The sequence below is a fragment of the Equus quagga genome, chromosome 15 (genome assembly GCF_021613505.1).
Source record: "Equus quagga isolate Etosha38 chromosome 15, UCLA_HA_Equagga_1.0, whole genome shotgun sequence".
NCBI classification, from domain to species: Eukaryota; Metazoa; Chordata; class Mammalia; order Perissodactyla; family Equidae; genus Equus; species Equus quagga.
Genome location: NC_060281.1, coordinates 54,078,632 through 54,097,914, shown reverse-complemented (window position 1 = coordinate 54,097,914; position 19,283 = coordinate 54,078,632). Strand labels below are relative to the sequence as shown.

Below are 19,283 nucleotides of genomic sequence, written 5' to 3'. Positions count from 1 at the left end.
ACACAGATGAAAACAGGAGAGAGACAGAGAAGAAAGAGAGGCAGGGAGGGAGAGATTTTTGATAACATCCTTGGAACTCCTGAATTCAGCCATTCCATCAGAATATCTACCATAATTTCCACTTACGTGAGTTAATGAATACCTTTGTGATTAAGCAGAAATAGGTTAGATACTTGACATATACAACTGAATAGTACTGAGGAGAATAAATATCTTTGGACATCTTGATTTTTCCTTTCTTGTTGAATCTCTCTTGCCAAGTCTTCTTCAAGTTCACTGCCCCCACTGGCACCTAAAATTTTCTGGCCCTTTTTCATTACTTGCTTCCCTGTCATTCTTCTTAACCATCTCTAAAAATGCAAGTCAGAATCACAGGTCTAAAGCTTTGTCCACGCCTCTTGAGATACTTTTCCTTTTAGATCCTCATCTGGTGGATCATGTCAATTGTTCTTGGAACTTCTGAGAGGCACTTTCCCAATTTCAATTTGGGTGGCATGCAGGCTCCACCGGAATTAGGAATTTCAAAATGACAGAGTCAGTTTCTCCTAAGTTTACAATCTGTCTTTGTTGTGCAGAATTAGATTCAGAGTAACATTCAATCATCACTTTATCTTCTAGGAAATGAATTATTGGGATGTCTCCTTACTCAGTAGTATGCCTTTATTGTTAGGAATTCCTTAAAGTGTCCAGGGGATGTGGGATTAGGGATAGTTTTGTTTGCTGAAGATTTGAGGAACTTCCCCCATTATCATCTGAACTAATGACCTGGAAGCATTTCTCTACCCTGCTGCACAACAGCAGGGCCATGGACCAACAGCACGTAGCCTTTCGGGTCACACTGGTCCTTCTAATTTGCTCCTGCAATTTTAACTCTTCCCCTGTCCTCATCACAGCTGCCACCATAAAATATCAAAAACGCACTTTTATAAAATGACTTGTAAGTATATGTGAATATACATCAAATTAACAAATATACTTTGGCCTGATAAGTTTAGAGGGGAGGGAATAAAAATATGACTAGCCTTAATTATGATTGTTAAGGAAACTTACTTGTCACTTCTGTGTTAACTGTTATGCAAGATAGTTCACTTTCCAATTGTAATGTGATTATAAAGTGACCTTAGAATATTTTTAATTTTATCAGTTTCTTCACAGTCATTTATTTCAATTGATTTGAGCTAGAAAAATAACATAACAGTATAATCATATTTCTTATTTTATTTTATGGGTTTCATTGATTATTGGTAAGAAATGTTGCTAGAAAATAAATGTACAAACAACTAATATCCCATGAGAAACTTCTGCTTAATATATGTGATGCTTTGAAAATAAACAAAAATACAATCTAGTCATGTAGCATTTTTTGAAGGTAGAAAATGATGATGAACTATGATATCCATGTGCTCTCATATTTCAAACATAGTACTAGCTCATTAAGTAGTAGAGAGCATAGTTTGTGTGGCTATAGCCAAAAAGGTTGCCAAAATGTTGGGCAATCTTTTCATTCAATGCAGTTGTGGCTATATATTTGTTCATCTTTTCTGGAAGGTAATTTGGATGTGCAGATCTATCTATCTTTATATATATCTATATCTATAGATATATATATGTTACACCTAAATATATAACTCCTATATATGTATATATATTTTACACCTAAATATATAACAAATATACATGTAAATATTTATCCTTTTAAATTCTCACATTCTTTGGTCTAGTATTTCCACTATCAGAATCTAGCCTTATGAAATAATATGGAACATTAATAAAAATGGTCAAGTAGGGAACTCCAAATTCTACTCCTTCATAAAAGCAAAAACAACAACAAAAGATGGTCAAAACTTCTTACAATCAACTTTTTGGGAGGAAAACTAGTTCTGGCACACTATGTGGCTGAGGCTGAAGTCACTGAAGCCACTCAGGACCTCCCCATCCTGGTGTTAGAAATTTATGACTGTGGATGAATAGAGTGCAAGCTTGGGACATCTCTGTGGCATTGCCAGGCAGTGTGACTGACGAAGGATTTCTGCAGAGGTAAAGGATCTATCATGTTGTGTGGCACTAGTGTTCAACACTGACACCCGAGGCCGTGGAGGCAACAGCACACAGGTAAATTCCTTCTGCCTTGTGCTTGAAGCAGGACTGGTCCTCTTTGGGTATAAAGAAGTCCCTGGATTTCTTAGAAATTGTGTGGCTAAAACAGACCTCAAGAAAGAGATAGTGAATTGTCTGCTAATAAGAGTAAATAGATCCTCGTGTTTAATCGGAAAAATGAAGTTGATTGTACTTACACTCTCTCTGGTGGAATGGGTTATACCCAGCTAGCCAGAAAGCACCTTGACAAAGCTTCAGTGAGAGGCCGTTATAAACATGGTAAGGAGGATGACAAGGAGGAATAATAAAATATATACAACATTCCGTATAGATTTTAATTTAATTTACCCACTTAATACAAAACTCACGTATGCATAGCACTAATTCACTGACTGCAGCAACACAGCAATATTTGGAAGCCTTGTGAAACCCATTATGGCTCTGTAATGAAATGAAAGTTTTCCTCAGCTGAATTCAGATTCCTACACCTGAAGTACAGCCATCTGAACTAGGGGCAAAGAGGCTATTAAAATTAGATTACAGCTGTAGATTTCAAAAGTAGACCTAGAAATAATACGACACTCTGTGAAAGGAATAGGTTGAATCGACACTATTTTAGAGAAAGGATGTTTTGCATTTTGAAAAAGTAGAGCATGAATGTTAATTTCCTCAGGCAGTTAAATTAGGGCCCACACTGGGATTAATTCTCTGGGATTTAGATGGCGGGGTGTTGGCGGCAGTGGCGGCTGTGTTGATCATCACAACTGCGAAAATTATAAGCCAAAGCACATAGTCCTTTCATTTTTGCAAAAGTGTACTTTGCTTGGTTGTAAAATATTCAATGTTGTTAAGATTAAATATCTGAATATTGCTTCTGAAGGAGCAGCTGTCACCTTAAATCTAAAGTCTAGTTTGTTTACTGGCTGTATTTTATATCCTTTAGAAAATGACACAAAATGGCAATAAAATCATTGTAAGTATTCTACAGGGGAATACAAATGCCCTTTGGTTACAGTGTACATATCTTTATCCATAATTCCAGTTTATTTTCCCTGAAATTATGTTAAATATGTAAAAAGCCTTTTCTCATAAAGGTAAAAATGCTAGATGTTTCCAAGTTGTAATTTAGCATTAGTGTCAAGAGTGCTTCAGAAAATAACCTTCTGTTACTGTTTCATTCTTTTAAGTGTCATTCAGCATACCCTACGTCATTTTGCACATAAAATAAACTTACATGATTTTATGTCAGTGTTTTAGAAAATGTAAGTGAGATTAAAAATAATTTATAGGATACAAATATGTAAAAATAACTGACACTAAGCTGGGTTTTCACATTGTTTTAGCATATTTTCATTAAATAATTGTTTCAGGTAATTATGGAAGAATTTGCTCCATAAGCTAAAAAGGAGAAACTAATACTTCTATATCTATGGATTATTATAAAAAATCAATACATGTGTAGACAGTTCTTAGATTAATATTGACACAATTACAAAATGCACCCCCAAAAATTTGGTAATATTTCTGCACATAAATATAAGAAAAAATAATTGTTTAGGTTTTTTCTGCTATTTTTTTTTCAGGAGTGAATTATCTTCAGCTTTTTAAGAAATCTGTATTGGGCAGCCTTGTCAAATGGAGTCAAGATAAAATCACAGATCAGTAGCATCATGGCAGATTCTGAAAACGCTCATCTCCAGCATTGATGTTTGGATACATAGATTTAAAACATATTTATGATGCAAAGACTCAATATTTTTCCAAAGTTATAATAACTTAAGATGAATAAAAAAAAGAAGCATGAAAATATTTTTCACATTTAGAAGGTCACCCTTCAAGATATGGTTTCCAAAATCCAATTCAAGAAGAGAGAAAAATATACAGAAGTAAAAATGAACGTATTTTCATTCAAGGTAAAATATTCAATCTTTATCAATTGTGCAATAAAGATTTAATTCTTCCCCCTCTATAATGTTTATATTAGACATTTAACCATATGTTTTAGTTAATATGTCAAGGCTTATTTTTAAAACTGCTTTACATTTAATATACCTTTTAAAATATTTCCTATGACTTAGAATCCCCAGAAAATTTTTTCTGCACTATATCATATGTCAATGTATATTTCTGATAGATATATGAATATAAGAATAGAATAAATCTTCTTCTATAGCTTTCATAAATTCCAAGTCTTTTGAGATTCAAATGAAATCTAAGATGCTGAAAATTATTTTAAGTGTAGGCATTTTCAAAAATATGTATCTGATCATTCTTGTTTTTAATATACACAAATAAAACATATGAGGTCTGGAAAAAAACAAATTGTTAATTAAAGGTTGTCTCGAATTATGAGTACAAATGAAGTATAGAGAAATTTAATATTTTATAAGATTGGACAAGAGTAGTTATTTTAGAAAAGACCTGTAGAATCTCTAAAATCTTTCTAAAAATCACATCTCAATATATAATAAATAGAATCAAAACAATTCTTCATGATTTTCTAAGGAAAATAAACAATTATACTAAAATTAACTTAGTCATTGAAAGTTAACATTTTTTATGTGACTGAAATAGCTTTTTAAAAGTAAATAACTACATTTCCTGAAAATATGTCAGAAATCCTTAGTATTTATTTAAAAATTATAGTGTGCTAATTAAAAAAATGTGCAATTTTTCCTCCCAAAGGTTACCAATAATGTATATACAAATGATAAAGTAACCCTTAGGTGAGAATTGTCTAGCTTAGTTTTCTGAAAAGCAAACCATTTGATAGCAAGTCACATTGACCTAATTATTATAGACAAATAAGATCACTTATTTTGACACATACATATGGGAATAATAATTTTGTCAAGTAATTTTTACAGAGAGAGAAATTCCTATACATATATATGTGTATGTGTGTATATATTTAAATGATTAGTAAATGTGTCTATTTAAGACTTTTCATGGTAGTATGACAGGAAAATGCCTCGTAGTGACATTATTCTAATACTAGTCTGGTAATTGCATTCTTCCTTGTTCTTGTATTCTCATTTTTTAAATACGTTCTTATAATAGCGTCTAAGTTTTAGATATAAGAAAATGACGACCCTCTACAGTTTACTAAAACGGCCAATCACTCTTAGTGAGAGGAAAAGGCAAAATGGTATCAGGCCCTTACTAAAAAAAATCAATACAAGTCGCAACTGTTAAGGTTGAATTTGAAAACCAGGAATAAAAGATATTAGTGGACTTGACATTTTTAGCAATATTTTATGCAAAGCCCTAATGATTGCTATTACTACTTCATTTTAACATATATTTCCAATATTGTCATGTAAGCAAATGTGCCAAAAGGACGGACTGGATCATCTTATTCAGGTCTTGGCTACAAGATGTAAAGTGTTCTAATTTGGGGTATGAAAACATGACTTCCTTCCATTTGCATGAATGAATTAATGTTAATATTTTCTTTAGGATAGCCTAAAACTGTGCACAATGAGAAACACAAGGATGGCTTTGTTCCTTCCCATGTGCAATGACTTTCAACAAAAGAAAAAACTGCATGGAGGCGTTTTCCCCTTGGAAATGTTAAGCTATCATCAACAATTTCTATATGTTTAATGATTATTTTCTATAGCCCCTAATTTTTCTGTATTTTCCTATTGATTTCTTTCCCATGTTATTGTGTATTTTTTTCTCTGTGTCTTGCACACACACACAGATTGCAAATTGGTCATTGTAGAAGACGGATATGGGAATTTCCAAATACATTAATAATCTTTTCTGAAAGATATTAAAATAGAAGAGTTAAAGCTGAAAACTCCGTTATTTTGTATGATGTTTTGCCCTGCAATTTATCGATTCAAGGACAAAATGTGCTTCCCCCCGCTTATTCAAAGCTTCATGAAGACTTGCAAGATAATGTTGGTCTCATCTGCCGTCTTCTTGTTGAGGGAAATAAAGGTGAGCTTCAGTCTGTCTACCTGCTCTTTGCACTGTATGGTCACAATTCCAGGAGCAGAAGAAAAATACAGAACGGAGTGAAACCCATTTAATAATAAAATAGTTGCCGTTTTTCGTTTTTGCCTTTCTTCTTCCTGCTGCTTTCTATCAGCAGAGCACTCAGCAATCACTAATTGGTTAATCTGTTATTTAGGAAAGTATTAATATTCTCATTTTGCAGACAAGGAATCAGGCTTCCTGCTGTGCATCTCCTGGCCCTGGGTAAGGAGCTCTTCAGACGGGAGATTCAAAGTAGGTGAGCCCGTCCTCCTGAGGATGCGAGACTGGCCTGGAGCGCACAGCAGGGCCTCTCGGAGCCTCCATCAGATCGCTGAGTTCCTGACTCCCTCTTCTCCGCCAAGACCACCAGGCGACACTGCCTCTAATGACAAAAAAACCCTTCTCCCATTCCACCCCAACTAATGCTCCAAGGACTTTCTTAATTGCGGCGAATACCCTGGGATCAGGAAGCTTATTTGTGAGTTGATGAATCTGCACTACTCTTGCCTGGTTTCTAGGTTTTGTAGCACTAAAAACTTTAGAGTAACTTTGTACTTAGAAAAACCTCAACAGATATTCCTACCTACAGAACAGAGACAAAGCGTCGCTCTGCGGGGAATCTATAAAGTCGCTGAGCTCAGAAGGGATGAAAAAAATAGAATTAAAGAGCTGTTCTCCCCTCCTGGTAGACTAATGACCATCCGTGACAAGCGTGGAGGGGATTTTATTTTGTAAAGCAAAATATGTATAATACAATATGTAAGAGCCGTGTCACCTTGGGTCACGGGCCTGGATGAAAAAAATGGCAAATACAAATCCATAGGAAAGGTCATTTGGAATGTAACTTCTGTTTCAGACTGGTGAAATCTGAGCTCTTCAAAAGTGCAGAAATCATTCTGTTCCAAAAGCACGGCTTTCTGCAAAAATAAAAACTTGAAGGTAATTTGCTCAAGTCAAATTGCTAGAGTTTTATTTAGAAAAAAAAGAAAAGGTTAATATATGACCTATATTTCATATCAGAATAAGAAGAGGCTTAGAAATCACTCTTGTCACTAGTTAGAATTCTGTTAAATGCAAAAAGAACTTAGATACTAGATAGGGGTTTAAAACTGAGCATGAAACCTTAGAGAACAGAGTTCAGGTTATAAGGGTGAAGCAAAATTTCATCCATTTTGTTTCATGTTTGTTGCTATATCTAATTTTCAAATAAGTAAGGCTCAGACACAGTTACCTGTTTCTTCCCATACCAGAATATCCAGTCAAAATGTGGCATGGATCTTACAGGCATCTGTAAGCAGGCCTGGTCATTTCCTAAGTATAGGTTCCCTCAATTCCTATACTGTGGGCATTGATGGAATGGATCTCATGGTGCCTAATTACCAATCATGTCGCACAACTTGGCATCCAGAAATTCAATGCAATTTAATAGACTTCCTTGAGTATCAACAATGTACCTAGTACAGAGATAGGGAACTCAGAGGTAAAGGTTAACTTTAATCCAGATAGTGACTACTTGTAAACCATAATTTTAAAAATCTAATGGCTATTTCTTTAATACAGAAAGTAGACTATACCTAGGTGCTGATGTTTTAAATTTCTTTACAATGCATGCATCTTTGGGAAAGATAATGCATAAATTTTATTTCTCACTGAGGTTGCATAAGACCAGTCTCAAATCCCTTCCAGTTTCAGCTTTTATAGCTCAAAAGTTCAGTAATAGACCTGCCAGTACCTGTTAGGGGTCAGGAGAGATATAAGGGAAAGTAGGAAGATTGTTGACTAGACAGACAAGTAGCTGAAAGAAAATTTGCCTAATCTCAATTTGCTCTGAGACTGGCATCGTTTTATGGTTCCTGTTCTCTGGGAGACACAATTAACACCAGAAACACATTTAGACAGGCTAAAGAATAAAATCTAGTACTTGTGATAAGTGCCAGAGAGGGTGCAAAGGGAATAGGCTGGTTTGAAATGGATTTCATAGAGCAGAAAGCAGGTAACGTAAAGCATGAAGAAAGAAGTGGGTAGAGTTTAGAGTACAGACTTAAGAATGAGCAGGACTCTGAGCATTTGCTGGGATCTGAAAAAGGGGGAGAGCTGGTTTAATATTTGCTAGAATCTCAGTTCTACCATTACTGTCATATAATGCAATGCTGTGGGAAACACAGGCAATGGAAGTCAGACGGGTCAATGATATCTATTGCCCTACCACTCAATCCTCCGGAAAGTGAGTTTATTTTATTTTAGCATAATGCTACTATTAGTACTTGGAAAAAATGTTGAATGAATTTAAATTTGCATGATCCATAATACTTTGTAATCTTTATTGCACCTTTTTTAAAAAAGAGCTAAAAGTACTTTGCATATATTATTTCATCAATGTGCCTTGAATCCCTAGGAGGTAGGTAGTCTAAGTGTTCATAACACAGTTTCACAGATACAGATGTAAGCAGAGTAGTGGGAAATGACTCAGCCATGGTTCCGGAGCAAACGCAGAAGTGGGTGAATCCAGGGCCCTGATGATTGCTCCCTCTCTCATGAGGACAGGCCACTTTACACCTGGATTTCCCACTCAGGTCCCAAAGCCTGAGAGCTACAAGATGTTTCATAGCAGAAGGGCAGACACCCCTGGAGTCCTGGCTTCTTGAGTTATTTCAGCAAGTGGTGTGCACACATATTTAACCACATGCCTGTGCAAATTAAAAAAAATAATAATAAGCCTTGGCAGTTTTGTTCCACAAGGAGATTTCTAAAGCAAGTGTTTCAGAAGTCTGAAAAGGATCATAGGCAGAAGTGCCAAGAGCAAGCGTGACCCAAGCCTCCAAAGAATTCCATGGAATTCAGTTATAGCCCACCTGCTGCTTTGCTACAATATGCACGATTCCCTTTTATATCACAGCTTGGTAAGGGAGAGAGGAAGTGAAGTGGTAGGGAAGCTTCTCTGGCACATCTGTGCTTTTCTCAGCAGAGTGTCCATGTGAGTCACTCCAGTACTCGAACACTGTCCTGGGCTGGCCTAGAAGAAAGGAGAAGCTGCCTATCTGCAAGACTGAGCTCCCAACAATTTGAAATTTCTTCAAGATTATATTCCAAAGGGATTTTTATGAGGACACCCTTTCATCAACTTCATAAAAAAACCAACAATGGCTAAAGTCCATAGGGAAAGTGTGGTGAGAACAGGAATATTCTTGTTCTGCTAAATTCTTACCAACTAGATTTGTGCCACTGTTAGGTGATTTGCGTGCCAGCAAGACCGAGGAATCAAAATATGATATAGATCTGAATTTTCCTTCTCCTCTACTCTTAGTTTCCACCAAATAATGGAGAATAACAATCTTCCTGGTTCCATGCTTCAACAACATTGATGCTAATGAGACTGAGCCTCTGATTTCAATATGCCAGGAAGTTTGGATTCTGAGATTACGGTGTGGTGTGAGAATTTTTTTTAAACTCAAACTCAGCTCACCTAAAGACTCCGACTTTTTAGGAGGAAACACCACTTTGAGATCTTTGTCAAATGCTACATTAAAAAGTTTTTAAAGATTTAAGGATGGCGGCTTTTCTTTATTTTTTAAGATTTTTCTTATTGAAAAAAAAGGAAGTGACACCATCTCATTCATTTTGTGTGAGATCATTTAAGCAAAGAGCTGTACACTTTGCTGAGGCACTGAAGTGTCCACGAACCCAAAAACCCCTTCTTCATCAACCTGCTGATGTTTACAAATGTTAACTGAGTCTAAGTTATCACAGGCAGAATCCTGAATTAATTTACTTGATTTATTTCCTGCCTCTCTTCCACATAGCTATGTGCAGAAACATTTTTATTCGTATATGCTGTCTTTTTTCTTTAGTAAAACACTAAATTACATCTTCAAGTCCACTATGGTATTAGAAACATGAGTTATAAATTATCTGCAAAAAAATTTAGAAGTCTTTGAAATCAAGTATAAACACACACAGTCACACACACATGTGTATGTACATTCATGCACTACAATACACACAGCATTTGCATCAAATATTTTCATATATACATACCTCAACAATAGCACCATCGGGCAGTCTGAGAAAATGGCGGTAAAGCTCTTGGAACCCACTGGGATAAACGTTGTATATAGACACATGAGAAGTAATATCTCCTGGACCAAGTGCAGACTCAGAAATTTCATTTAGATGTTGGAGGTCACAGCTGGAGATGCTGGACTTGATGCCATGGCTTTTCCAGATATAATCGTACACTGCCACCTAGTGAGACACAAATCCCCCCCCCACCCCCCAGCCCCAGAAAAGGAGAGAAAAAAATTAATTAACTTCTGGCAAGAGCATAACCAATTTTAAATGATTTTACAATAAATCTGAAAGTCTCTGCCATCTGCAGGGCCTGCACTCCATTCCATGCACATTTTTATGACATATATCTAAATAGTGAAGATAGACAAATCCCCAGTGTGTGCTTCATAAAGTTAATTCTTCACAGATGAAGCTGTAATTGGCTCCTACGTTAACCCAAAGTAGGAAGATCAAGCAGGCTGCGACAATGACAGTGTTGATTTAAAAAAAAAAAAAAATGCTTACGAATGGTTTTATGAATGGGTGTTTGCGCTTTCCTGTCCAAAATAAATCTTTGTTCTTTTTTCTTTAGTGTTCTAAGTGCTAAGTCACCAAAACAGTATACAAGATAAGCTAAAGATATGTTTTACTAAAGTGCACAGGGCAGGATTTTTGCATACTCTATGTGTTTACCTCATATCTTTTCCTTTGCGGTAACCCTCACTTTTGTACTTACTGGACTTTATTTTCTGGTAGGATTTCTCAGGTAACAATTCTATTGTCTAATACAATATGCTCTGTGGGGCCTTCATTAATGTAAATTGAATTATGAATGAATTGAAATGACAGTGTTCTATTACTTGTTTAAAATATTGGCAATGGAAATTAGACTAAACGGCTCTAAAATTTGTTTGAGACTGATAAAACTTCTAGTCTCCAGATATCTTTGTTATCTTTTCCTATAACCGCTGAGCTATATAGATGCTTCTAAAATTTCCAATTTCCATATTCACAGATGCCAGTAGTTTCCAAAGTAGATAGAGGAAATTATTCAATGGATTTCTTCCCTCACCGGCTCTTTCTGGGCCAGCAAACAGTTATCTGTTGTTGCAGAAAGTCCATATCAAATATGTGCTCCAGAGTTAACCCCTCCTAAGATGATTTACAAATACCTGAAATCCTCAGAAATATGGAAAGATTTAATAATGTGAAAGAAAATTCTGGACAATTACTATTTATCAAGTTTATTCTTGGCAATAAACTCCCAAGATTCTAGCTAGTAACTTTTTCTTTCAAAATAAAAAGGGATGATTAAAATCTGAAAGACTAGGTAGAAAAGCGGTAAATGTCTTGAAATGGCTTGAAGGAAAGTAAAGATCAAGGTCTAACGCAATTAAAAACAGAAGTTTACTGAGGATTTATTCTAAGTTAGTTTTTTGAGAAGACATAAACATGCTTCAGGAGCGAATAATCTAGCAGGAATTCACAGTAAGAGACTGGTGTACATTTAACCAAAAATAAGTTTGATCGTAATGAGTGTGCAGAAGGAACCTTACCAAGGAGGTGAGGTCTGAGTTGGGTCTCAAAACATTAGGGAAATTCAACAGGTCTGAAAAGTGCACAAGCGCATCTGGCAAAGGAGCAGTGCTCATAATGGCACTGAGATGCATAAGTGCTTAGCGGGTTAAAGGGCTAATGTATGGTCCAGTGGACTGGATTGTAGGAGGGGTGTAAGGACCAGGATGCGAGGCTGGAAACATAATTTGGTGCTGTGAAAATGCCATTTGCTGCAATAAGACATTTTGAGTGTAATTCATAAAAGAAGAAAATTGCTAGAAGTTTTTGGGTAGAAGACAGATTTGATTTGATTTGCATTTTAGAGTAACAGAGCCGAAGGCAGTGTGAAGGGTAGCCCAGAAGGATGAGAGGTTGGAGATCTTCTCGCCAAGAGGATATGATGAAACCCTGCATTTGGGCAGTGGTTATTGGATTGGAGACAGAGTCAATGATTTCTCTTTCTGAAGCAGAACCATCAGAGTTTGGGGTTAGCTAGATAGAGCTGTGAGTGAAAGAGATGCCTCAAAGGCGAGAACAAGCAGGAGGAACCACTGGCCAGTAATGCCACTGAAATAGGGCTTTAGTGAGCAAGCAGGCAGGTTTGGGGAAGGATAGTAACCAACTCAGCATTGGATATGTATAAAGGAGAAACTCATTAAACTATGCAAAACTGTAGTAGCAACTATGGGCACATAAATCAATTTATATAATTAACTCTTAATCTGCAAGATAGTCTGGTGGAGATGTTAAGCAAAATCATATATCCCCAGGTAGAATCAGGAGGTGACTGATGGCAGGCTGCTCTTCAGGCTCCTCAAGAACTCTGTGAGCAGAGGCAGGATCAGAACCGAGGCCCCCTAGCTCCCCACCCTGCACACACAGCTACAGGCCAGGTATTACATACATCCCTCCTTCTCTGTTTTAGAGTCAGCCCATTTGCTGATGTTTCACAGCCTCTGGAGGTAACAGGTTAAACCTCAGGAAAGCAGAGTAAAAGAAATGAGATGAGAACAAGGCTGCCATGTCCTAGAGAACCACAGGGTCGCCACCATTCCAGGAAGTCCTGGTGACACAGGAGTTAGATATGAGCCTTGAGAGATGGCATCCTCTCTGTCTTGACAATGCAATAGAAAACAAGCCCATGTTGCCCCCCTGGACACCGTTCGCATGTTTAAAGGCCTAGGAATATGTACACATTTGCCGAGAAGGCAGTTACTTTTGTTTTGGAAGCTGATTCCTTTTGAAAGGTAAGTGACCTTGAAAATTTGGGTAGTAATCTGTGCAGAGTAGATTTTAAAAATAATTCTTATTTACTTTGATACACACTTCATTTTCCTTCTCCTTTTTAATCATCTCTAGTCATAAGAAAGAGAGAAGTGAATTGCCTTCTGCCCAAAGACATCTTTGATTGACCTAGTATCGAGGAGAAAAAGGGGTGGGCACACTGGAAAGTAAGGCAGCATTATGTAGTGGCAGGCCTTAAGGTGGGTAGGTACACACACACACACACACATTTTTATATATATATATATATATTTTTTTTAATTTAATGTTGCAACTGTGTCAGCTTGGTATACTATTCCCATTTTATAGAGGAGGAAACTGAGGCTCAAAAATGTCAAGCAACTTGCCCAAAGACAAAGCTATGTGAAGATAATCCTTATTCCTTCCTCACAGAATTCCCCACACTCCTGGCCTCACTCCACAAGTTTTATTTACTCTCCTCCCTGGTGAATTTGAAACAAGAAATCAGAGTAGCTCCCCTTGCTCCTTCCTTCTTGTTTTTTGATATCCAGGCTACCTCTCAGAAGCACCCAGATTCTCTACCCATCCATTGTCTAGTTTTGACTGGAGCAGGCCTCCTCTGAGCATCACTGTGCGTTCCAGCTCTGCTGCGGCGAGTTTCCTTCCTTAGGGGGTGATGAGCTAGCAAGCTCACTTGACTGCTGACCAAGAGCCACATCTTCCGAACAGCTGTATCAGGAAAGAGACTGACATTTTTATTTCCTTGGGTCTGGCTCCTGTGTCTCTTCCTTAATTATCTCAAATAGCTCAGGTGGCAAAAAGAGGTGTATGACATAGGAGCTCCCTGAGACCCAACAGGAATCAGGCAGCTCTGACATTTGAATCCAGGTTGGTCTGACTCTAAAGCCCATGCACTTTTGATTATGCCACGTGGTAAAATGTTTGATCACGTAATGCACTGTTATCTTTGTGCATTACTGTGTGGCTGCAGGATGAGGATGTGTCAGAACATGATGCTAGATACTAAATATTTCCTTCAGTTTAGTGCTCACATGGAAGAATCTGAGCAAAGAATTTTTTATCCTTGGTCTGGGTGGGAATTTTGCAAACATCCTTCTTGATTCAAAAGGGGTACAGTGTAGTTTGTCCTGGAAAACAGAAATAGAGGCAGCACCCAAATTACTGCAGGCATTTAATCCTACTAATATCTCATGGAAGGTTCTCAAGATTCCTTAAATTGAGGATTAATTAGAAAGAATACTGTAATGTGTATTCTCCCCCTTTTTTGGACCATAAATTTCTAATACTAAAGCAATTGTAGTCAATTCCAGAACTTCTAGCTAGCAGTTCTTAAGATGGCTAGAATAATCAACTACCTATCAACAACAAGGCATGTGGATCAAGTTAAACCCTATTATTTTGCTGTATGAGTACGCACCTCCCTTTGGAAAAGAAGAAGGGAGAGTGACCCATAAAAGCTCGCTAGAAATGGTTATGCATCTGAACCAGATGTTCACACGGGAGAGAATATTTTCAGTTACCTGCTGATATATTGAACATTCTCCCATTGGCCATGAACGCATCCTACCCTACGGGTAATTGCTTCATATTCTTACAACCAAAGACAGCCTGAAGCAATTGGGGATGCTTAGTTTTGAAACCTTCTTAAAATCCTCCCTAGAGTTAAGAAAGTAGGGCAAGGCAGAAAAAAGAACATGGATGTTTTATAACAGCAACTAAACCTGAAGAGAGGCAAATCAGAGGATGGACACGGAGGTGAGGAGTGATGAAGAAATCACCATTCAATTTTTCTTAGGGCCTTTGGCTCATTTCTGAATAATCCATGTGGGTGAACACGATACCCTGTAACTCTGTTCTCTTGACCTTTAACTCTATTTCTTTTTAAACTAGCTGTTGAGTAACAACCTGCTCAGCAAAACTGACCTGTGATATTTGATCACCAGGCTAAATGTTCACAAGTAGTAGTTCCCATTTAATTTGATTTCAGGCCATGAGGCAATGCAAATAGAGGAAGGGAAAGATTTGTTAAGGCAAATACCAGACAACCTCGCCTAGGGTAGGTGAGGAAGAAAGAGAAGGCAGCAGGATATGATTTTTCTATAAACTGCATTTTCTATAGATGCCTTTGTTTTCCATTTTCCAGTGAGTAATGGTTAAACTATTTGGCAGACTAAATAATATCCATAGAAAATTGGAGTTCACTCTGTATTTCTGCAAAATGATAGGCCAGAAGAAAGCTACTGTGCCCTATAAAGTCTGAAGTTAGCTCAGGTTAACTCTCCTGTCATCTGAAATCTCTTTCATTAAACCAATCAGATCTGTTCCTTTATTTCTAGGAGAGCCCAAAGTGAGTTAATGAATCTATCGAGACAAGTGAGTGGACAGATTATACCTATAGGACACATCTGAGGGACTAAAGCTGGCCTGCATCTGGAGGCACAAAAGCTTAGAAGAACCCACAAAATGCCAGGCCCGCAAACAGCAATCCTTAAATGAAATTCATCGTTCAGCAGAAAAACAAGTTAAGGGCGGTAATTCAATGGTAGACGAAACAGGCCGGAACAGGTTCAAATGCTGCATATTTCACAACAGAGCTTAATTAAAACAGGACTATGAGGCTGTTAATTGCATTATAATAGTTCAGCATGAAATTAGGTCTGATGTGAATGTCCTCATAGTGGATTTGTTTATGTTATTACAATTACACAGTGGTACATAGATTTACTGCATAGATACATTTTTAACAGTTCTTGGGTGGATTTCTTTTCTTTCCTCACTCGAATTTGCACTCTATTTACAAGTGTGGAAAGTCAGCAAGAGGGATCCAGGGTCAGGAAATTAGGTCGTACTGGATGATCCAGTTGGTCTCCTGTGTATTTGAAGCTTAGAACTCCAAATAAATTGTGCCTTGATGATCAGGATTTTATTCACCATTTCTTTAGTAGAGAACATATCATTAAAAAACCAGGTCTCAGTAAAATGGGCATCTCACCCATAAATGCTTTATTTTGTCTTAGAAAGCAATGTCTTCCTTTAGAATTAATGAATACAAATGTATTACTAAGACTGTGCCGGTAGTTCCACAATATTATATATACCAGTGTAAATAAAAATGTCAAAATTCCAAAGATTTGTGTTTAGTAAAAAGTGGTAACTCCTGTTCACAGGATGGAAAACACACAGCAGGAGCTGGTTTTCCAAACGGTAAGAATGGAGGCTCTCCCTTCATCCATCCACAGTTCCCACTTTTTGGACAAAGACATAGCTGGCTCACAAAGGAATCTAGCCTATAACTTTGACTGAAACACTAAAACCTTGGAAAATATCAGAAGTCTTGGAAGTATATATATATATATATAGTAAGGTTTTCAATGTTCATCTAAATATCTTTACTTCCATGCAGCCTATGTATATCAGCAATTTTGTGTGTTTCTTCATTTTGTGTTTTCCTTTGAAATAAAAGAGCAAAAAAGTAATAGAAGATTACTCACAGATAACTTAGGTAAGTAAAATGATTATGCCTTGATGTTTCTTTTTTTAATATAACCATTTGGAGTACAGAACAAGTATATAAGTAAATTTGAAACAATTTAGAGAAAGGTAATAAACTATTTTATATTGCCAGAAAGTCATACTTCTAAACAAAATTACCTACGCTTAATTTAGATAGAAGTTATGTAATTTTGGGAAAGTTAATATGTATTTGTATGTGCTTGTATACACATTATATAGTAAGTTTTGTTATTGCAAACATCCCTAATTTTGGTAACCCCCAAATTTTACATCTTGCATCTGTTAGTGGAAATATGTGCTTTTTGTACTTCTACAGCAAAATTCTTAAGAAACCCACTAGAAAACCACAAAGAACTCAACTTCTGGTTACGATATTTTTTGTAGCTCCTGGGAAAAGAAATAAACGAAAGAAAAAGATGCAGGTTATTTCATGCAAGTAGACAGTCACAGGTCTTAGCAGTATTCCCAAGGTCTTTGCTTGTGAATATGTATGCAAATGTTAATAATGGTACCGATGCAATGATATATGAACAGGCTATGGATTGTTTCAGAGTGAGTGAAGCATAGAACAACACCCCTTTGCCACTCACTGCCATTGCACTGTGCGCGTGTAGCACTGGCTACCAATAGGAAGAGTGGATCGCAAGGGTGAGAACACTCAGCTAGAAAGGGGAGATTAGGAGCAGAGAGGGGATTCAAAGGATGACAGAGAGGAGAAAGGTAGAGAACAAAACCAAAGCTTGGCTTCAGCGTCCCCCTGCTCTTTGAGATAAATCCTACAGGTGGCGAACGCATTGTTTAAATGTAAAGCATGCATAATGATGTGGCTAGCAGTATTTTCCATTCATACACTCCACTTTCTATACAGGAAGAAAAATTTTAAATTTTTAAGTCAGATTGTGTAAAACATATAAATCATGGCCATAGAATTGCACAATATACTCAGATCTTCAAATTTAAAAAGAATTCCAGAAAGAAAAAAAACGAAATTTCAAGGTTATTTGTCTATTTGCTCTAATATTTTAGTTCCTGGTCCTCCGAAAGAATGGAAAAAACACAATTGGACTGACTTAGTTAAGACAACCAGTTTTAATCCAAGTATCAGAAGGAAAGAAATCTCACTACAATTTTTTCCTTTCCAGATAGGGACTTGCAATGCGATGCATAGACTTGGCTGAAGTTTACTCAGATGCGTTGAATCCACTAAGCCACTAACTCATTGATAAAATGGGTTCCAGATGTCAACTGATATGTAGATTACTTGCCCTTTCTTAGAATAATTATTGAGCCAGCACTTCTACCTCTGCTTTGATGTGAAAAGCATTGAAACAGAAGGTGCATCCTCCGTCAGGAAGAGATCTAAAAAGGGGCTATCGCCATGCTGGCGACTTGTTCCATACCTTTGGTTTAATTTTCTCGAAGGGTAGAAAACTACCAAAGCGTAGGACAAGCAGAAGATAGAAGAAGAGTTGTCTGTGTGTGGGTGTGTGTTCTGCCTTATTTTCAGAATAAATTACCACAAACTTTGGTTGCCAACTGAAACGAACAAAAGTATATGAAATATAATTTCTTCACAATTTAATCAAATTTGTTCCAAAACTAAGTTAAGTAATATAAATTGGCTTAAAATCTAAGAGGGAGAATTAGCAGCAGCAAGGGTGAACTTGTCGAAGACTGAGCATGCTCCCATGTGAGCTTTTGCAATGCTATTGCATGAGTCCTCCTCAGACACCTACTGGGCTCTCTTCCTTCCTTTAAGAGGGTACCCAAATGTCACCTTGTCAGTGTGATCTCTCCCGACCCCCCTTTATGAAATAGCATCTCCACCCTCAACCATACTCTATGCCTTCTTTTTATCGTAACACTTACTCTAAGTCGTACTACCAATACTATATATTGACTTATTTATTGTCTGTCTTTCTGCACACAAATGTAAGCTTCATGAGGAAAGGGAGTGGAGCCTGGCTCATAAGAGGTGCTAAATATATATTTGTTAAAGGAACAAATAAATGAAGTAAGTGATTCAAATGGATTCAATGTTGAAGGCAACCATTGTTTTGTTTTGATTTGTTTGGTTTTTGTCATGCCCATCTTTGAAGCAACTGAAATTGATTCATTTTTGCCCACTGCAGAATTGACACGTAAAACAAGTGCTCTTTTGTGTCAGTTCCCTAATAATACAAAGGCCATTCGTTCAGAAGTACCAGTGAGGTGAACTCTCTATCAGCTTCCCACAGCGCAGGTTCCAACTCCCTGTTTCTTAACTTACTGAAGTTTCTTCAGCTGCCGTTTTATCACATCTCCCACCTACTCCGCCCACAAGCCAAAAGATTGCCCATGTCATAACTCTCCTGGAATAACACCCCTTTGCATGCATGGAAAGACTTTACTTCAGAGTTACAATGCATTATGTGATAATTAATTGCCTCATTAAACAGCCCTACAAGTAAGAAAGTATTATTTTGATTTTATAGATAGTAGGTCTGAAATAAAGGAAATAAAAACCACATTCTTACCTTCCATAAGAATACTGAAGAGATAAGAAAGGATGAACGAAGTCCATCTTCACACAAAGAATTGATAGGGATGTTAATGGTTTAGTGGTCAAAACAAAGACAATTGAATTTAACACCTTCCTCTTACAGGAACAGGGAATAGTTCCTTGTTAGTTTTCACCAATATAAAAGAAATCAGTATGTATCATTTGTGCTTTAAAACGAGGTCCTTTTTCATTATTCAAAAACATTTTTGAGTCACTCATTCAAGCTAGATGTCACGAGATATGCAGGATAAAATGCATTTTTTGGCCTCCGTGA

General features: G+C 36.9%; 1 protein-coding gene across 1 annotated transcript in view; it reads right to left on the bottom strand.

Moving 5' to 3' along the window:
- Positions 1-19,283, bottom strand: part of LOC124227108 (uncharacterized) — a 444,749-nt gene that overhangs the window by 4,152 nt on the left and 421,314 nt on the right. The window contains exon 22 of the mRNA XM_046641003.1: positions 10,120-10,326. Coding sequence (XP_046496959.1) covers positions 10,120-10,326 — 207 coding nt within the window. The remainder of the gene's footprint in view (positions 1-10,119; positions 10,327-19,283) is intronic.